Here is a 23,263-nt window from a genome sequence, read left to right as displayed (position 1 = left end):
TTCTACCAGTGATACCGTATGATCTAATTTTCCTGAGGAGACCCTCATGCCATACCCTGTCAAAAGCCTTTGATATAACTAGAGCTACCGCTCTGCCATCCCCCGCTTTGTCCAGTGAATGGTATATACGTTCAGAGATTACAGTTAGGATGTCTGCTGTGGAACGGGCTTGTCTAAATCCATATTGTTTGTCGGTCAGAAGTTTAGCATCCATAAGGTGATGGACTAGAGCATGGTTAATTATGGTCTCAAATATTTTGGCGAAAAGTGGGAGGAGGCTAATGGGGCGATAATTTGATGGGTCAGTTCTTTCGCCAGAATTCTTGAATACTGGTACCACAGAAGCAGTTTTCCAACAGCCCGGAAAGCAAGATTCATTAAGGCATTTGTTGTAAATTAACGTCTTTAGTTTGAGAACAGTGGCGAAACTTATTTCATTCCTAACACAAGCAGCAAAATACCACCTCGGTAAATTTTCAGATTCGGTCCACCTCCAAAATTTTCTTTTAAATGACAGCTGTTATAGGTTTTCGACTATGCTGAATAAGAAAATCGCATTGAAATTTTGCAGAAATAATTAGTTATCGAGATATAAAAAGTTGTATTATGCATTGTATTCTTTGGCGGCCATCTTTTTTACGCGCGTGCAGTGTCAGTCATAGATGAGTAGATTTGTTTATGGCGCGAACGCGCGTAAAAAAGATGCCCGCCAAAGAATACGATGCATAATACAACTTTTTATATCTCGATAACTACTTATTTCTACAAAATTTCAATGCGATTTTCGTATTTAGCATTGAATAAAACCTAAAGAAGTTGTCATTTAAAAGAAAATTGTGAAGGTGGACCTAATCTAAAAAAATACCAGGAATGATCTAATCTGTTGATATGGGGGGGGGGGGCGAGAATAAAAATCCCTAGCCGGCTAGTTAATAGACAATTAGAGACTGATCCGATCCGCGCTATTTTTTAAATCGTATTTCTAAGTTTAATTAAAGTTTTATGTCTTTTTATTCAATTGTAAGGTTGAAGTAAAACACCCTCCCTTCCCCATGTTAAGAATGGCTTTTAAAATAATAACGTTATTATTTAGTCTGGATCACTCTCTGCACTAGTACCGTTTTTTTTTTGTTTTTTTTTTTTTTGTGTGGAAATCGCTCTAGACAAGGCATGAAGCCACTTGGTGTAAGGATCTAAAATACCAGGTCAAATACCAGCCAACAATTAGTGTAAGTTGGATAGATTTTAACCCAGAAAACAGCAATTTTCCTTCTTTGCCAGAAATATCATTCATGGAATGCGAGAACTAAAGGACAAAATAGGGGAAACGAGTTACGAGACTGCTGAAAGTAAACCCAAAATTTACTTCCTACTCACCTTTAGCGGTGATGAATCTGAATATTCTGTTGTTGGCATTGGTTTCCCTGATATTTTTCTAGTCAGAATTCTTTCTAGAGGGACATCGGGTACTTTGTGAAGGTTGCCAATATCCTGTGAAAGTGATTTTATGGAACGAACTGAATTTGAACTTGGACTCCCCAGATCGTCAGTTAGTGAGTGTCGTTAACCAGTTGACCACCGTGATTTCACTGGAGATTGTGTTTTTAAATCTGCAAATTTACGAATAAAAATACAAAGCCCCCCCCCCCACCCCACCCCACACACAAATAATACACGGGAACAAGCAAATAAGTTAGCTATGATTTTATAAATAAAAAATAATGGTACTAGTGCACTAGTGCAGAGAGTGATCCGATCCGGACGTAAATAATAACGTTATTATTTAAAAAGCCATTCTTAACATGGGGCGGAGAGGATGTTTTGTACCTATTCTATACTTCAACCTTACAATTGAATAAAAAAATATATGATAAAACTTTAATTAAACTTGGAAATACGATTTAAAAAACCACTCTCTGCACTAGCACCAAAATAAAATATTAAGATTTTGGTACTTATGCAGTATGCACTTATTGTACCGTGCTGGAATAATAACGTTATTATTTACAAAGCCATTCTTAACATAGGGAGGGTGTTTTTGTAACTATTCTCTACTTTTTACCTAACAAAAGTATATGGTAGTACATAACAACAAATGCAAAAGCACCCATCTTTCAAAGTGAAATAGTTCAATTCGAAATTCCATACAGATGTCAAAGTTTGAAAAGTTGCACTTGAAGGCCGAAGGTATGTTGTGAAAATAACAACAAAGATGAAAATAGTAGTTCAACCTAATCCAAATTACCCATCCCATCTTAAAATTTCCGGAAAAAATAAATAATAAAATAGCAATAATAATGCGTAAATCACAGACACTTGTCTCAAATTATCGATTCATATAACACTAAAAACAAGCAGAAATGACCATTCTTCCAAATAATGCAACAGTAGCGATACAAATATATTTATATTAGTATTGCAAAAGTCCAGAATAGTTAACAGTCAACAAATCTTAAACGAAAAACAAATAATTTATATCAAAACACATTAGAGTTAAATTCTTTACAGACCCATATACTTTTAAAATGTGGATTTGATTTCTAAGAATTTGTTTTTTTTTCAAATTTTGTTTTTATTAAGCCGACTTATCGACATATGAAAAAAAAAAATTACGGTTGATTTTTTGGATCTCTCCAGTTTACTGAAAAGATAGTTTTAAAAAAAATATATATATCAAGTAAATAAAAACAAAAAGTTAAGTCTAACATTAACTCTAAGTCCGAGTAGTAAAGCCTTCCATAAAAAATCGTACAGCTACATTTAAATTACTAAATTTAGAAAAGGAAACTACATCTCGATGGCCATCGTTTGTGTGCGTCGATAAGAAAAAAAAAATTTGTAATTAAAAATATCTTAGTTTCCACAGGTTAAAAGTATACAGGTTGGTAGAGAATTTAATTCTAATGTGTTTACTATAACTTATTTGTTGTTTTGTTTTATTTTTTTGTTTGTTTGTGCGTCCTCGATTGTTAACTATTCTGTATTTTACCCATTTTTGTTTTTTTTATTAATAATAATAATGATATGTAATACTAACCTTGTAGACTTTGCCAAAGGCTCCATCTCCTAATTCGCCAATAATTTCCCAAGTGAGGTTGGGGTCGACATCACGTTTTATACAACTATGAATGTTTTTCTTTTTCTTAAGATCGTCATCAGAGCCGCTAAGGCGAAAGATCTTTTTGATGTTGTTAAAGAAAGACATGTTTTTGGCTTATTTATTGTAGTTAGGCATGGAAATAAAAGTTTGTTTCTTTGTCGTTTTTTGTTTGCTTTTTTTTTAATAACAATGCAAAAAAATTTATAGATCGACGACGACCTCTGATGATGGAATGTGATGAGAACTAATTCGAATTCTCTTTAACTATTCGATCACAATTTTAGAGACAGTTCTGTAGTAGATGGATGGATTGTTAAAGTTAGGGTTTATATAATGAACAGCAAAATAAACCTTTTAAAAGCAGAAAAGAACTGGATTGTTGACAAAGTGCTCGATATCCTATTCGATAGAGCTATATCAATTATTATAATAAAATATACTTAGTTTTATTTTAGTATTTCCTGTTGATGGCTATCTAATGTCTTGGTATGTATGGGCTGCGGCGTGTATGATTATTGCTGTATGTATGTATGTATGTATGTATGTATACGCGCACATACAGACGGGGGTTTGTTTAGTATTATCTGGGTTGTTTTTCAATCAAGCAAGGAAGAATGCAACTAGAAAAGTAACTTTTCTTTCTTATATACTATCATTAGAAGTAGATGTAAGTTTTAAGAAGGTTCAGACGGCTTATTATTTATAAACATTAACATACATGAAATATGTGTTACGTAAATTTTATCAAGAATATAAACTTTATCGACTGTACAGGTTTGCTTTTACCTTAAAAAAAAAGTTGACAATGAGGTCCCCCTTGTTTATAGAAGTAAATGAATGCACAAAACGTGTAAATTCTCCCCCTAAAAAGGACGTGTAGACGGCAAGTCTTTCCACAAATATATAAAACCGCGTGTATATATATATATATGTATGGATGTATGTATGGATGTATTCTTTTCTTTTACTTATTTCAATTTATGGGCAGGGTACGCTTTTATCAACTTGACTCCAGTTAAAAAAGCAATCATTGGTCAAAACAACACAAACCAATGCTTTTTTTTTTCTTTCCTGGCGAAATCTCGGAGTCGTTATATCATCCTGGAAGAAGGTAAGTATCGGCCGAGTGTTGAAAAAGCTGTACACTTAACGATGGTCCGGTTTATGGCTCCAACATTATCCATAAGTCATTTTTTAGTGCATCCGAAGTCCTTCATAGTAGACATATTGCTCCGCTTTCCGCCATCTTTGTTTTCACGGCGCATGTCACTTGGCATGATGACGTCATTCAGGACTCCATCCTTTAATCGCCGTCTCCGTCTCCTCCATCTCGCACTCCACCTCGAGGCAAGGGTGCAGTCGAACGCTCAGTTAGTAGTAGGGAACATTTCGCTCTTTTAACGAGGAAAGCTCGGCAGTGCCCGGGATGGAGTGAGAAGAACTGTGTTATTTTCAAACCACTCAAAACACTTTTATCATTCTTTAAAAACAGGATATATATATATATATATATATATATATATATATATATATATATAATCTGATGAACCCCTTCGTAGAATGAAACACAAATGTATATGTAAAGAAAGCTTATATGCATATACTAAACTTCTCAGGCTATTAAAAATGTGAAAAAGTTACAGCCATTGATTTAAACAGAGTGCTATATGTCAAATTGATGGTTAAATATGGTTACATTTGTGCTCATTTTTACATTAAATACTAATTCCTGTTAATCTCTATTAATTCCTAATTCTGAATTGAATGGATACCATAATACTTAGTTCGCTGTATAAAGGTTCATAACAAATTTCAGCCAGATTAGCAAAGTAGTTTCCGAGAAAAATGAGAGTAAATGTGGTATTGTGGTGCCTAATCCCTATTAAGCCCTAACTGTGAATCAAACAGATACCATAATGCTTAGTTCGCTGCACTTTATCATAATACAGGGTCTGTACAAAGATTCAGCCAGATTGGACAGGTAGTTTCCGAAATAATGTGGCATGGACAGACAGACACACAGACACACAGACAGACAGACAAACTAAGAGAAATATATATATTTATATATATATATATATATATATATATATATATATATATATATATATGAAGCTGAACGTCTGTGTGTGTGTCTGGTCATGAATAGGCTCCTATATGGTTGACTATTATAGAAAACTGATCACATATAATGATAGAAGATGCGTCGAGACAGGAATGGGTATGTTTGATCTGGCATAATGATGATTCATTAAAATTGTGGGGTCTGCGTATGCGCCTGGTCCACAAAGTATGGAAATAAAAAATTTAAAAATTAAAAAAAAAACGTTTACAAGTGTTTTTGATATAGGTGTACATAATAATACTTTTATAAGTATGTTTTAACTTTAATAGGGATGGTATAATAAAATTGTGGGGTCTGCGTTCACGCCTAGCCTCCATAGAATGGAAATAGGCACAAATTTTAATAAAGACTTTTCATATCTATCTGCATAAGTATACTTTGATAATTATGTTTCAGTTTGAAGAAATATGGTATAATAAAATTATGAGGTGTTTGTTCGCGCCTGACCTCCATAGAATGGAAATATGTCACAAAGTTTAACAAGGTTTTTTAATATAAATCCACAGAATATTGTGATAAGTGTTTCCGTGTGAACAGGTATGGTATAATAAATTATGGGGTTTATCTATTTAATTTTTACTTTCATCATATTTTGCTTTGGTTTTGATACCCCCAAATTCAAAGCTATATCTTTACAACCCTTCCTTTTCATAACGTATCATACTTTAATAAATCAGAGTTCATTTTCTGTAGGCTGTTTTGGAACCCAGTTAACAAAGGGTACTTTTGCTAGCATATATATATATATATATATATATATATATATATATATATATATATATATATATATATATATATTACATTTTCACCCCAAACAAGGCACATTGGTACTTTGATGCATGGGGCTACTATTAGGGACATAAGCAACAGGGGTACTATGTGGGGAGTTGGGATACAAGATTTCGGTTCACGTTACACTTGAATTTCTGCATGTCAGTACAGTTGGGAAAGCAGGAACCCAGAAGGGAATTCCTAAGTCTATCGGTTCTGGGGAAGAAACAACTGGAGTAGAAGGATCTCTTAGATCTAAGACTCTTTACTTTGAAGGGGTGGGATGTTGCTGCTTGTCGAGTTTGTCAGGGTATTTACGTCGAGGATGTACAAGTGCTTGCAGTCTGTCGGAGCATTCACCGTTAAAATACTTGTAGAAAAGGCAAAGGGATGCAACATTTCGTCAATGGGACAGAGGCTGAAGTTTAGATGACAGTTCGGGGCCTATCAGATTCGCAACTCTCTTTTGAAACTTGTCTAGGAGTGAGAGACTAGTAGCAGATGCACCAGCCCAAATATGACAACAATACTCCATACATGGGCGAATGGTGGCCTTATAGAGGTACAGGATATTTTCGGCGTTAGTAGCTTTCTAGCATGGTTGAGAGAACCTACCTTCTTCGCAGCGGTTCTGGCAATACTCTCAATGTAATTGTTCCAACTCATGTTTCCTATGAACGTTAGGCTGAGGAGTTTAAAAGATGTACTCTCAGATAAAGAGTCGTTGGCCATTGCTATTGGTGGTAGAGAAGATTTCTTGTAGTTATTGAAGGAAACCAGTTTAGTCTTGGCAGCATTGAATGTGACCATCCATTTTTGTCCCCATTCCACTACAGATTGGAGGTCATCCTCTAGTGTTTCTGCCATTTCTTTAGATATGTGTTCATTTGTTTTCCTGTTGTGTCTGTTATAGAGCGTGGTGTCATCAGCATATATACCCATCTCACAGACAATTTTGTCAGAGAGGTCATTTATGAATATTAGGAATAAAAGAGGTTCAAGGATAGACTCCTGAGGCACTCCCGCATTTATATCATATTGTTTAGATGTACGATCATCGAGGACAACCTGGATTTAAGAAGGATTTAATCATGTTAAAGATTCTTCCAGTGATACCGTATGATCTAATTTTCCTGAGAAGGCCCTCATACCATACCCTGTCAAAAGCCTTAGATATATCTAGAGCCACCGCTCTACCCTCCCCTGCTTTGTCAAGTGAATGGTATATATGCTCAGAGATTACAGTTAGGATGTCTGCTGTGGAACAGGCTTGCCTAAATCCATATTTTTGGTAGATCAGAAGTTTAGCATTTGTAAGGTGATGGACTAGAGCTTGGTTAATTATGGACTCAAATATTTTGGCGAAAAGTGGGAAGAGGCTAATGGGACGGTAATTTACTGGGTCAGTTTTTTCACCAGCATTCTGGAAAACTGGTACCACAGCAGCAGTTTTCCAGCAGGCAGGAAAACAAGATTCATTAAGGCATTTGTTGTAAAGTTTGGAGAGAACTAGAGCTATTTCAGCAGAGCACATTTTAATAGCACAGCCAGGATGAGATCAGGCCTTTTGAAGTGTCAAGATTTTTTATGATAGCATGCACCTGAGAAGGGGTGATTTTCAGATTGTCTTGTGTGGCGTCTGTCGTGTGACGGGATATATATATATATATATATATATATATATATATATATATATATATATATATATATATATATATACGATCACCTCATTTAATCACATAAATTAATATATAAAGATATAATTTTATGCGTAAATTTTCAGTATTTACTTCAACAATGCTGAATACATAGGTAGAGCTAGGTAGTAAGTTATGAAAATATATATGGCAATTAAGCTACTCAGAATATTCCGCATTTAATTCTCGTGAGAATTCGTCAGGCTTATGCGAAAAGTTGTAGTTATTGCGTATTTATATATATGCTGATTAGGATGGATGCAGTGACAACTAGGAAGTTGACTGGCTAACTAGAAAATTCAGTAGCATGCGAATATATATATATATATATATATATATATATATATATATATATATATATATATATATACTAGTAAAAAGTACTTGTCGTTGACTGGGTTCAAAAACAGCCTACAGAAAATGGACTCTGATTTATGAAAGAATGATAGGTTATCAAAAGGAAAGGTTGTAAAGAGATAGCTTCGAATTTGGGGGTATCAAAACCAAAGCAAAATATGATGAAAGTAAAAATTAAATAGATAAACCCCATAATTTATTATACCATACCTGTTCACACGGAAACACTTATCACAATATTCTGTGGATTTATATTAAAAAAACTTGTTAAACTTTGTGACATATTTCCATTCTATGGAGGTCAGGTGCGAACGAACACCCCATAATTTTATTATACCATATTTCTTCAAACTGAAACATAATTATCAAAGTATACTTACGCAGATAGATATGAAAAGTCTGTATTAAAGTTTGTGCCTATTTCCATTCTATGGAGGCTTGGCACGAACGCAGACCCCACAATTTTATTATACCATCCCTATTTAAGTTAAAACATACTTATCAAAGTATTCTTATGTTCATCTATATCAAAAACACTTGTAAACGTTTTTTTTTTTAATTTTTAAATTTTTTATTTCCATACTTTGTGGACCAGGCGCGTACGCAGACCCCACAATTTTAATGAACCACCATTCTGCCAGATCAAACATACCCATTCCTGTGTCTCAATACATCTTCTATCATTATATGTAATCAGTTTTTTAAAATAGTCAACCATATAGGAGCCTATTCGTGACCACACACACACACACACACACACACACACACACACACACACACACACATTTAGCTTTATGTTTTATATATATATGATAACCACAACTATTCGCATTAGCCTGACGAATTCTCACAAGAATGAAATGCGGAATATTCTGTGCAGCTTAATTGCCATATATATTTTCATAACTTACTATATATATATATATATATATATATATATATATAGTAAATTATAAAATATATATGGCAATCAAGCTACACAGTATATTCCGCGTTTCATCCTTGTTAGGATTCATCAGGCTTATGCAAGGATTTTTTGGTTGTCTTGCGTTTTTATGTACGCACCTTCTATTGAGTTTTTATTTAGCCAATTAGCTTTCTAGTTTCCAATGCACCCTTCCTAATCAGCCAATGAGCAGGCACTTACAGAACAAAGGCCCAGTTGATCTCCGGTTCATCATTCCTTAGTGTGTGCTTTTTTGGCAGAGAGCATAGGTATCTAGTGTCCTGACCTATTTATATATATATATATATATATATATATATGATAATTCATGTATATGCACGTCTATTTTATTTGCTTATTTTCTATTGTTATTGTTAGTTTTAAAATTGTTTTGTGTCCCTGTCCTAGAGTAAAGTTTATCCTGTGAACACAGGTGTTCGCTATTTCTCTCCTACAGTTTAATAGATGTTGGGGTTCTTTAAAGTATAAGATAGTAAATTTTTCATGAAGGCATAATCTCCATGGATCGTCTAGGTCTCTACATGTGTTTGTTTGTCTTACTATTTTCCATTCGACTACCAGCGAACGTCCGCATTCTTTGAGTTCCCAGTATTTGTTTGCTAGAGTTGTTTTCATTCAGTGTTTTTTTATTTTTGAATGTACTTTTGTGGTCATAATATCGGGTTTTGAAATCTAAGGAAGTCATACCTACATAATATTTCTTGTTATTTGGGGTTTCTTTCACAAATATCGTGGCCTGGCAAACTATGCTTTTGGTTAGACATTTATTTTGAAGTGAGCAGAGTGTGCAGGTTCTGCAGCTGCATTTATCTTGTTCAATATTAGTATTTTTATTTTTAGTATGGTTGTCGTTGTCTAGAGTTGGCTTATTATTATTATTATTATTATTATTATTATTATTATTATTATTATTATTATTATTATTTCTACTAGTTACATATGTGTCCTTTCTGTTTGTTTTACTTTTATCATGGTGTCCACTTTTTTATTGTTTATTTTGCTGTTTTCATTGCTTTTATTTAATATTTTGTTATTATATAAATTACTATATATATATATATATATATATATATATATATATATATATATATATATATATATATATACTGTATTAACAAAACCAAGACTTCAAAAAAGAATTGATAGCAACAAAAAGTGTATTTCATATTTAGTTACAATTGTTTCAAGACTAATTGGACAAATTCAAACATTATGGTGTTTGAAAATTTTCACATAACCAGACTCTCTTCAGACTTATTGAATAAAAAACACTTTAACAATAGAACAATATGTAAAGACATTTTCCTTAAAGGAAATAAAGCATGCGCAAACATTTATCCTGGACACATATTTGTCAGGAGCTTATTTAAATATTTATACATCACCTAATTTTCGTATCACTACTTAAAGCCTGTCATAAGAAATTACCACAAAAACTTATAGCCATTTAATATCTTTTAATAATACTATTCATTGACTTCTTTAATTAGATTTCTATATTTCTTTATTTCACATAATTCACCCAGAAACTTATGCTGATCTCTTTTTTTGACAGTACAAGTTCTACATGCACTGGGTTCCCACTGGACGGACAGTCAACAAGGAATACTATGTCGAGGTTTTAAGGGAGTTCAGGAAGAGATTCCATCAGAAGAGGCTAGCACTCTTCAAATCAGGTCAATGGCATTTCCAACAGGACAATGCACCAGTTCACAACTTCATCTTTGTCACAGACTATTTGACCAAGATGGACATCAAGACAGTTCCTCACTCTCTCTGGGGTCCAGACCTTGCTCCCTGTGACTTTTGGTTATTCCTTAAGCTCAAGGAAAACCTTAGAGGCTGTCATTATGAGAATTGAGGAGACAAAAGAGGCTGTGATGAGGATCATTAACACACTCACACAAGAGGATTGCCAGGGAATATATATATATATCTATATATCTATAAAAGTGAACGTGTCTGTCTGTCTGTGTGTCTGTGTGTCTGTCTGTCTGTGTACATTTCCTTACGCAATAACTCTGTCAATTTTTAGTCTATAGACTCGAAATTTGAAATACCGGGTACTGAGATTTGGGAAAATCGATGTGACGGGTGTCAGCCAGAAATTTGGCTGTTAAGGGGTCAAATTTCAACGATTTGACCTTTAAGAACTCTACCAAACTCCTCCGACAATTTTGGGTCTAGACACTTGAAATTTTAGATTTAGGTTCCTTGAACATGGATCTAACTTAATAAAGTGATTTGAGCCCGAAACAATAAATTTTAAGGGGTCATAATAGCGATCAAAGTTTTAAAAAATTAACCATTTTTTTTGTTTTTTTGCTTTTTTTGCACAGCATACACCTCCAAACACCCGAGCAACGCCGGGCACCCCTGCTAGTATATATATATATATATATATATATATATATATATATATATATATATATATATATATATATACTCTATTTCAATCTATTGTATCCCTTTCTCTTATTTAATTTTAACCTTAATTTTATTTTTCATTTTTCCATTTTTTCCTCTTATCTTCTTCTTCATTTGTCTTTTTATTTCACTTCCTATTATTATACGTTTTATTAATTTACATAAAAAAAAACATATATTTTATTAGTAAAATGATGGAATCTGCAAAATCGTTACATATTTTAATTTGCTTTAGTTTGTGTATATCCGTTACACCTCTGCTTTGTATTGCCTTCTATTAATTGAATTTACTATATTTTAAAACAACCGTTAAAACATCTACATTTGATTCTGCTTGCAAAAGAAGTTTTATTTGTGGAAAGATGTTTCTATTTATATCTTGCATTTTTAAGAACTTTTGGATTCCAATCTTAGTTGAATTATTCATGTCACTATTCTGGTTTGTGATTTATTTAATCAACCAATTCATTGCTTACAGATTTTGACATTTCACTCTATTGGATTCATGTACTTCATTGTTTAACTTTCCAATTTTAAAATTAATTTTACAAACATTGTTTTGCTAACAAATTTTTTAATTTTTGAAACTTCCCCCCCCCCCCAAATTTTTTTCTTTTAACAGATTGTAGAAATATTAATTGAAATTAAATTGATGCAAATTAGTAATTCCTTTGTAGTGGACTGGTGGATATATTGTATATATCCCCCAATCGTACAAAATATGAAAATTGAATTGAGAAAGGAAAAATGAATTGCTTTGAGGAAGAAACGGACAACGCGTTTATCTGAAGTAAATGAACTGGAATTTATTTTGTGAAGAAACACATGAATGAAAAGGGTACAGCACGCATTTAGTTTGGCTCGCGTCTCTCGTTGTTTACTGGTGAGAGGGAAAGTCTATTGTTGTAGAGAGAGAGAAAATGAGAAAAAGTCAATCCAGCCAATGGAGATAGAAAACATGTAAGGTGTACGTACTGTCGGTTAACTCTTGCCCACACATATACAGTAGCAGGGGACGTGGCGTGCGCAGGTGCGCGCGCCCCGAAAGGGACGAATGGTTCTTAGACCACTCAGCTTGGAAGGCGAGTTGAAAAGGAGGAAGCAGCTTATTGCTCTTGCTTTTATAGTTGTTTCCGGTGGTCTTTTGCCCATGTGTGGATTGACTTTGAAAGGGAAGTGACGTTGTCCATGTGTGCATACATGTGCGCGTATGTGTGCGTACATGTGCGTACATTAGCGTGTGTGTGTATACACACGTGAATGTGAGAGTATGTACGCGAACATGAATATATCTACTTGTGTGTACATGTGCGCATATGTTTGTGTGCGCATATGTTTGTGTGCGCGTATGTATATGACAAGAAATATGGCTTGAGATGTGAATGCGTGTTTTTGTGTGAGACTAGGAAAGGCTCCCACACCTTACTCTTATTTTGCAAGTTATTTCTCCTGACAAGAAAAACCTAATTTATGAAACTCCATGGAATAAGGAAAACAACATTTTTTAAATATTTTTTTGCTTAAACATTTAATGTAAATTTTATTTTTCATCATTTCAATTTGTCATATATATATAGATACACACACACACACACACACACACACACACACACACACACACATATATATATATATATATATATATATATATATATATATATATATATATATATATATTATTTATATATATATATATATATACCAAATTTTTAGTCCTTTAATGAATTTTCAAATTTATGACGTGAAATGTTTGAGTTTCAGATCAAAAGATTTTTATTATTCTATGTAAGACAAAGAATACATTAGAAATATTTTATAATTTTTCAAACAAAATAAATGTCTGTTTATTTTGTAATAATGCGTTGTTTTTGGTTTCAAACGTATATAATACGTATTTATTTTATATGTATCTATATATATATATATATATATATATAGAATATCTTGAATATCGAGCAATTCTCGTTTAGATGGGATAACTTATAGAATATTACTGCCAGTAATATTTTGTAAACCTACAATCTCACGTTTACATAACCACTGATTGTTAAATAAAAACTACTCCGAAGTATATATATATATATATATATATATATATATATATATATATATATATATTGGAAAATATGCTTATTCAATTATATTCAACCCTTTTATTTGTAGCAATCCATTTATTTATGAAGCTCGATGTATATTAAATATCACTACAGAGTATATACAAATAAATGACCAAAAGTCTATATTCCAAATTCCAAGATGTTGTTCCTCTTACCGTTTATTTTTTTCAGCATGTTAAATTGAACCTTGAAATCTGAAATATAGACTTTATGTCATTTATATATATATATATATATATATATATATATATATATATATATATATTGCTAATATTGAATAATTAGCAGGCCGCCTGGTGTGTTGCTCTGTCATAAAATATGCGTAAATATTATATTTTAATTAATGCAAAATTGTTATTTATCATGTACAGAAATACCATAGGTATTAAATGTAACGTCAAATTCCTTTAAAAAATGAAGTAAAAAAAACAGAAAGAAACTGAGACATGTGCATACGAGTATTATATTTTTACTAAACAGTTCACATCTTGTAAGTAAAAAAAATACTTGAGCTGAAATCAAAACCAAATCCTAAAGACAGTGAGTCAAATACAATAACTATTAGGCCAATTACCATAATCTTTAAAACGTGTTTTCAAACCTACTTATTTTTAACATAAGGGAGTGGTCATGTTTCACGGCTGCACATGCACAGCTGTGAAACAGTTTAAAGCAAATAAAAATGCAATGACCACTATGTACTAATGTTTCAATTTTTACTCCTTACCAGCCTTTTACTTTGCTAGAAAACTAATTAAAAAGTTTTTCACATGTCTGAATACCCTATATACCAAATTTCAAGTCACGCACACACACATCCTCACTTTTATAGATATACAGATTTGCTTTTTATTCAATGAAGAATATGTTCTAAGCATTTGTTACTTGATAATTTATCCCACTTTAGCCAAACAATCACTCATACGAATACCCACTTACGCTTGAAGATATGCAGTGACTAGACCGAAGAGTGTCTTCTTTAGGCCATAAAATGCAAAAGAGGTCTGATATCACTAGAGATACAGTTCATACTTCCACTTCCTTTGTTAAAAATGTCATGTAGCTAAAACAAAACTGTTGATATAACACAAGATTATGCAGCATCACTGTCACGTTGTAGTCTCAAGTTTTTTTTATAAATTTTCCCTTGAGGTTTCATTTCATCTTCAAGTTATTTTGTCAATTTAAGGTGGAATGAGTTAAAGCCATTTCTGATAAGTTTTCTAGTCACATGCCGGAAGCATGCCTAGTATGCTTTGTCTGGTATTTTAAATTTAGAAAAAAACGCATGTGTAATATTATTGTCTCCCTTACACTAGTCAGTTATAAATAAACTCTGTTTTAATCAGATGAGTTATCTCATTTATAAACTATCTCCCTTAATTATAGAACTCTTCAGTGATGCTACATGGAAGAAAAGAAAGAGTCCTCTTCCTAATATTAATCATGGCATTGAGGCGTTCAGATTTGTAAAAATATCATCATAATATTCATATTCAGTTGAACGTTAGTTGTATATGCTGGCATGTGTTGCCAGACAATTCCACAATTATTTTTATTATTTTGCAACTGTATGGTATCACAGTATATATATACTTTTTTTTGTTTCGCAAGTAAAATTTTTTTTTATCCACCCGCATATTGGGTTATCTCCAAGGTTTTTACCAAGAAGCAAGGGATAAATTGCTCCCTCCTCATATACACACACACTCAAAAAAAGGACATTTTCTTTTTTATTATTATTTTATCGCTCTTCTCCAGTCAAAAACGGAAATTAATTTTTTTTCATGCGTTTGGAAAAGCCATTACAAGATGGAGGAGGTTAAAGCAGTATTAATACAGCTAATCAAGGCCCAGATGAACCAGCAGCAGAAGGCTGAGAAAAATTTAAAAGAACGTGATAAACAGCTCCAGTTACAATTTCAAGAGAGGTAACAAGCGTTGGAAGAGAAAATGCTACTTCAACAACAGAGACAAGAAGAGTTATTGTTAAAAATATTCGATAGAACAGAACACAGGGACAATAGTTTTGCTTTTTCCCAAAGTACAATATGGAATGCTATAGAAATGTTCAACTACCAACCGGAGTTAGATGGGACGTTTGATGCTTTCTATCAGAGATATGAGGACCTATTCACTGTGTATTGTCAAGAGTGAAGCAATGCTAAGAAAGTTTACCTACTTTTGAGGAAATTAGGGACAACAGAACATTGCAAGTTTGCGGATTATATTCTCCCCAGGAAGACGAGTGAATTGGAATTTTCTGGAGTGGTCAAACTTTTATCCAAACTGTTCAGCCCAAATTCTATGCTCTTTCTTAGAAGATGGAAGTGCTTGAACCTGCAAAAAAGCAACGACGACAATTACCTAACCTTCGCATCCATGGTAAATAAACACTGCAATGATTTCCATTTATCTGACTTATCGGCAGATGATGTATAGTGTTTAATTTTTGTGCAGGGTCTAGTCTCATCCAAAAACACTTAGATTAGACAACGTGTTCTCTCTAGACTTGAGAGCAAACAGGGCCTCACCCTCCAGAAGTTGACTGAGGATTGTCAATGGGTAGTCTGTGTAAGGAACAGTTCGAGACACATCAAGGAATCAGGCGCAACATTTATTAGAAGGCCGACCTTCAGATCGAAAAAATACTCACCCCGAAAAAGCAAAGCTGGAAGTAAGAAAACTCAGGCTACATCTAATAAGTACCACCCAGTCACAAGACCAGGATCCCCTACAAGCCCGTGCTATCACTGTGGCGGGAAACATTGGTCGAGTCAATGTTTTTACAAATATAAGTACTGTAACGAATGTGGCAGGAAGGGCCACAAAGCAACCCTGTGAAGGAAGAACAAGGCCAAGAACAGCATCCGACAGACTAGCTCCGACTTGGATTCGGATAACAACTGGCGCAAATATGTTACAGTTTACATTGCAAATAAAACTGTTCATCTACAATTGGATTCCAGATCAGACCTGTCCATCATTAACCTTAAGACATGGAAAAGGCTAAAGGAACCAACCATGCGGAAGACGAACAAATCAACTCGAGCTGCGACAGGCAATAAAGTGGAATTTGAGGGAGAGCTCACACTCCCGGTGACCTTAAATGGTGTTACTAAAAATGTGAAAGTGTATGTACATAGAACATCCGAAAACCTCTTTGGTACTGACTGGATGGAGCAATTCGAATTGTGGGACCAACCTATGAATAAATTCTGTCATAGGGTAGAAGACTCGTCTATGGAGGCGCAACAACTGAAGGACGAGTTAAAAGTGAAATTTCCAGAAGTATTCTCACCAGGACTAGGAAAATGTATAAAGGCTATAGTAAGATTCGAACTAAAAGAAAACACTCTGCCCATTTTCAAGAAGAAACAAAACGTCCCATTTGCAGCAACAGAGAAATCGAAAAAAGAAGCTCCAACAGAATTTGCCAAAGGAGGCAAAAAAACTGAAACTGCAAAGCCGGAAGCTAAAAAACCTGCGCCAAAAGAATTCCCCAAGCCAAAGCAACCTAAGGAGGCTGACAAAACTGATGAGAAACAAATTAGCCATGTGGATAGCCTATCTAGGCTGATATCATTGAAAAGGGATCCATTTGAAGATTCCATCATTGCCACTTTTTGGACGGAAAACGATGTTTGCGTGGAAAGTGAGATCCGTTTTTGACAAGCTCTTACCCAAACAGTCAAGGCCACTAGTGACCACTTATGTCCCCAGTAAACGTTTCATACCAGGTGAAAGAGTGTTTTTCAAAAGTTATAAAAACAACACATCATTCTGGGAGGTGGGTACAATTGCTAAGAGGGTCGGTGACATGGTATATATCATCTAAGGACCAACATATACCCACAAACGTCATCAGAACCCACTAAGAAGATGTCGATCAGTTGAAACCAGCAACAGTCAACCATTGGAAGATGAACCGATAGACACTGTCTTTGAAACTTTTGATCTTGAACCTCCTCAACCAACACCTGAACTACGGCGGTCATTTCGTAAGAGAAAGATTACCGAGTCATTGATGGTAAACCCTAAAAGGAAGAGGTACTGACAGCTTTTACGAACAAAAAGTTTGGGAGGGTTGTGTTGGAGATGCCCCTCCATGGGATTAATGGACTATCTCATGACGTCACTTCCTTTGGTGACGTCGCTTCCAGTCTCGAGTACCGGAGCCTGGCAGTCAGAGATTGGCATGCAGCCACAGAGGACGTGTGCAAACAGCCAACCATTGAGGAATGGTATTGTTCAACTCGCTTTGCCTGTAATCTATGTGAATACATGCTTGTTTCCTAAAATTCCTGTGTTCTTTTCATTTATTACCATTTAACCCCATAACAAAAATGTTATTAACACATTATTTTGAAGTAACTGATTTTATTCAAACAAATAAAATGTTTGTTGAATGCACTGGTTGTGATTGCTCCACTCGTTGTGCCGGTTACTTGTTCAATTCTGTCAGCGTTGCAATTAAGGAATTTTCCCCAAGGAAAACCTCAAAAAATAATGTTTACATTTTAGATTTTATTAGCGGTACTTGTTTACCCAAAAGTGAATTGCAGATTTGCAAAATGAGTTTTTTTTTTTTGTTTTTTTGTTTTTTTGGACAACTAAAAAACACAAGTCTAATTCAATACAAAATGACTACCGTAAGTCAATTACTTCTCTTGAATGTTCAACACTCCTTATACTGCTCTTCCTCTGAAAGGCTGGCTATAACTGACCCCCCCCCGCCATCTTCTGGAATCTGTTCACTTCTTACTTATTCTGGGTTTTTTTAGTGATTACCATTCGACCACCCAGAAGTTGATTACTGAAGATAACTGCCAGACAATCTCTATTCAAAACGATTTATCTGGAGCCCATCTCAGAAAATTTGTTTCCCAAACAGGTCACGGCCAGCATCAGTTTCCTATTCAATTAAGCACTTACTTTTTCAAACAAAGAAAATATCTCCTAAGTAGTTGAACTCTAGCCAAAGTTACTTTCAGTTCTTTGTGCCACCTTCTAGTCCTTTGACCAAGCATCTATTATCTGCAAAGTTTGTCACTCATATGCACTAGCAAAACATGCAGCAGAGTGCATGTTTACAAATGTCACATTGTTATTCATAGATACTGGAAAATTTAACCGCAGTTATTTAATTTGTAATTTCTCAAAGTTTGTTGAGGGTACAAACGATTTTGTTCCCAAATTTCAACAGCAGAAAACTAGAAGGAGAAATATTCCGATCTTTTTTATGGAAATCATCTTACAAGCTGAAAAGCAGGTTTAAATAACTACAAAATAACATGATATGCAAGCAGATAATATAGGGTTAAAAGTCAAAATTGAAAGATATATCAGACGCAGACATTAATAAGACTACAAAATTGATAAAAACCACAGAAATCTGCACAAAAGACGGCGATAAATTAATTGTACACGATGTATGAGGTTGAAACGAACACACCCACTAAAAAGTAATTTTTATTATAACGATTGCAGAAGTGACCGTGAGAAAAAAAGAGGATTTGGGATGAATACAAGAGAATGCATAAGATACTTTGAAGACATTGTCAAGGCAGATGCTAAGAAAGTGGGCTCTCTCTACTGTGCTAGAAATTTATCACACTTGACGGTATCCTGTATTTCTACAAAGCCACCATTCGACGATGCATGGAATATTTTTGCCACATCTAGACTGATGCATCTACCAGGAGTCTCTTTAACCAAACTCCAATGTCTATCTCATATAATGTAATGTCGCATCTATGTGCCTGCTTTATAAGTAACTAGACTACTCACGACCCGTTGGATCAGTATGTTATATTAGCTATAGAATTAATGTACGAGCGTGACACTTGTGACGTAAAGACAATAGTTTTTTATAACATAACAGAAACATTTCTATAAAAGTATATTAAAATGAAAAAAGAATGTAGATAGATTTCTATGTCGTTCTGTTTATAATTGTTTATTTTTGAAAAAAAAAACTTGCAGCCATTGAATTATCAGTGGTTTGCCATACTTATAGGTGAATGTGCACTGAACAGATACCATAATACTTAAAGTTAAATTCAAATTTTGATATATCTTTTAATTTAAACGCAAAAAAAACAAAAACAATTGAGACGCTGAAAACATACACAGTTGATTATTTATTTGTAACGCAAATAAAAAGATCATATTTTCGGGGTTATTCATGTATGTTGGTAGTGTAGAAGAAAATGTATGAATGTTTTTTAAGAAAGGTGTATTAAAAAATGGAGAATAAATTTTTAAAAAAAGACAGTGGGTAAATCGCTGTTATAAAATGCTCTTATGGTTGTCAACGAGTTAAAGGAGATTATTTGTAAGAAAATTGCGTTAAAATAACTTAAACGTTATATGAAAATGAACGATGTAAAAAAAATGCAGAAATTATTAACAGTTATTTATTTGGATAATTTAAACATAAAAAAAAAAACAATTTGGATGGTGAAAACGTACACAGTAAAACAATATGTTTTATTGTCGCGTTGATTATTTGTTTATGTACGCATGCACAACCAGAAATCGTAAACCGGATGTTGGGTTATAACACCCATTACAAGGTCATTTGAGTTGTATAATTATATAGATTTAATGGAATGTGCTCCGATGAACTCGAAGCACTCAGCATAAATACCCTAACTAATCAAACAAGAAGCAAAATCCTACCCTTTCACTGTAGATATTCCTAGTTGCCAGAAAGCCTACTTTAATAGCTTCTTCCCTCAAACTGCTACACTTTGAAATTTCCTCTTAGTCTCCTACTTCTCTGATTTTACTAACGTGCAAACATTTAAATATAATGTGAACTAACGTCTCACTGCTCAACTTCCCACAGTCCCTTTATAAAACAGAATTTTCATAAACAGTTTCTTTCAAAGAACTACCTATCTATAGAACACAGCATCACGTGATTACTTCATGATCATATTTAAGCATATTGTCAGCAAATATTTGTCATAAATCATCCTTATAAGTAATCAAATTTTGTTTATTTCATTCATCATTTTAAATCCTTTCATAATATTCATTATCATTCAACTGACAATTTATCCATCTTATTAACCATTATTTTTTTATCAATTTTTAACCTTCAATTGATCAGTTGCTCTGTCGTACAGAAATTTCAAATAGCATTTTCCTAAACCCATTATGCTTATTTTTAAAATATGATTTTTCTTCGGCTGTCATGTTTTAAATATTTAATGAATAGCATTTAAAATCTGTAAAACACATTATTATGGGACTGTTTTAGACTATAACATTGTCATTTTAAAATCCAATGTCAGCAAATATTTGTCATAAACCTTCCTCATAAGTAATCAAATTTTGTTCATTCATCATTTTAAATCCTCTCATAATATTCATCATCATTCAACTGACAATTTATCAATCTTATTAACCATTATTTTTTATCGGTTTTTAATCTTCATAAATGGTGAATCATTAGAAAAAAATTCACCCTTTTTTTTTTTTACTCGCGTTCATCCCAAACAAAGCATATCGCCATTGGATGTAAGGAGCTAGTAGTTGGAACCAAGTTTCAGGGAGATAAGCAAGATGTTGGTTGGATTAAGTTATTTTTAAACTTCTGCATGTCACTACAGTTAAGGAAGCAGGTAACAGGAAGGGAATTCCAAAGTGTAACTGCCCGAAGGAAGAAACTATTAGAGTAGAAGGTATTCTGGCATTCAGTGAAGGGGTGTGATTTTGTTGCTAAGTGGGTTTGTCTGGGGTATGTAGATCTAGAGGGCACAAGTGCTCTGAGTTCATTAGAGCAAATATTTGTAAAACAGGTACAGGGATGCAACATTGCGGTGATAAGACATGGGTTGGGGTTTGGTTGACAGTACGCGACTTATTAGATTAGAGACTCTTCTTTGGACCATGTTATCTTTTTATTCAAATCTTAATACAACATAACACATGGCAGTCCTTGTGTTGGAGAAGAGACTTAAATACAAGAGTCATTATAAAACGTAAAAATAAAATAGTTGGGGAAGAGGAGATTTAGTTGTTGGTTTTTTTTTAGTTTTTTTTTTTTTTTTCTTCCTTTGAAGATTGTAATGCTGGGTATGGGGCAGCCAAACCAGCTGCCAACATTGCCCCGCTTTTTTATTGAAACCAACCGAGAGCTCTTTTTAGTATCTTCGCTGTTCCCTTAAGTGCAATTGTCTGAATCTCTTTTGCACTTGATTCACCAGGAATATTAGTTAGGATGGGTTAGTAAGTTGTTGATCAAAACAGTTTTGTACAAATAGGGGCACTTAAATAACTCAGTGTAGAAAGACTTTTATTATTCGTTTTTTTTTATAGGTCGAAGTAGAGAATTTGTTGTTGTTGGAATCTATTAACACGCCTAGATAGGGAATTACATTGTTCTTGTGTAACTCATAGGTGAAATTAAGCAGGGTGTTATTTTGGAAAGCTGATTGTTGGGTGTTTTCTCCAATTATTTTAGAACATGAATTCAATAATATTAACCAAACGTTAATAAATAATGAGAATACCTCAACTATGTTATTGATGAAACACAAATTAATAAAATTTAAAAATATTAACCTTACGGTTAATATTTTTAAATTTAATTTAAATTAAAGTTAATATTTAAAATTTAAAAATATTAACTTTAATTTAAATAAAATTTAAAAATATTAACCTTACGGTTAATATTTTAAAATTTAATTTGAATTAAAGTTAATATTTTAAATTAAAAAATATTAACTTTACGGTTAATATTTTTAAATTTTTCTAATTATTATCTGATTATAATGCATTTGGTTTTCAAAGAATGGTTTTATATGTGTAGTAAATGTAGGTGTGGTTCTGTATGATTACTCATATAACAGAACTACACCTACATTTACTACACATATAACAGAACCACACCTACATTTACTACACATATAACAGAACCACACCTACATTTACTACACATATAACAGAACCACACCTACATTTACTACACATATAACAGAACCACACCTACATTTACTACACATATAACAGAACCACACCTACATTTACTACACATATAAAACCATTCTATGAAAACCAAATGCATTATAATCATAGAATAATTAGGAAAATTTAAGAATTTTATTGATAAAAATGTGCAACCCATAGATCCTAACAAAAAAAAAAAAATGAAATTAATCATTTACTATAATAAATTTAAAACCTCTTACCTGATTATGACTAATAACTCCTTGCCCTAGACTGAGTTGCTTGATAAAACTAACTGAGTTTATGATTTCAAATCTCTGACAATAAAGGTGAAAACATGTACATAGGTTTGATTACCACCACTTTGTCGAGGAGATTAATCATGCATCGCTCTGAAAACTGTGCTATGTCGCTTGACTAATCAACATTCCTGTCCCCTGTCCCAATTTAGGAAGATTTTAGTTGACAACACATCTATACATGAACAGACTAATAATAAATGAAAACTGGAAATACTAGAGGCATTACTAATAAAAAAAAAATAAATAAATAAACTTTATTAATAGTAATAACATCCTCAAATGTGTATCTATATATTAATACGATAGCATGTGTATTCTTTTGTATGTCACGCTTACATCCGGGTCGTTTAATTGTTATATTCTTCTATTTCTTGTCATAAATAATTTTACCAAGAATTCTTCATAAGTTTTGGTTTCAGTTTCGCTTATGGCTGAAGGA

General features: G+C 33.3%; 1 protein-coding gene across 2 annotated transcripts in view; it reads right to left on the bottom strand.

Moving 5' to 3' along the window:
* LOC145283553 (serine/threonine-protein kinase 10-like) overlaps positions 1–4,368 on the bottom strand; it is a 405,044-nt gene extending 400,676 nt beyond the window's left edge. For both annotated transcript variants that reach the window (XM_080132435.1, XM_080132436.1), the window contains exon 1: positions 3,038–4,368. In XM_080132435.1, coding sequence (XP_079988561.1) covers positions 3,038–3,205 — 168 coding nt within the window. In that variant the 5' untranslated portion in view covers positions 3,206–4,368. The remainder of the gene's footprint in view (positions 1–3,037) is intronic.
* Positions 4,369–23,263: the final 18,895 nt, after the last annotated feature.

Source organism: Euprymna scolopes, chromosome 8 (genome assembly GCF_053919585.1).
Source record: "Euprymna scolopes isolate OS-2025 chromosome 8, ASM5391958v1, whole genome shotgun sequence".
Lineage (NCBI taxonomy): Eukaryota > Metazoa > Mollusca > Cephalopoda > Sepiida > Sepiolidae > Euprymna > Euprymna scolopes.
Note: the sequence above shows the minus strand (reverse complement) of the source record. Positions and strands in the feature narration are given on the sequence as shown.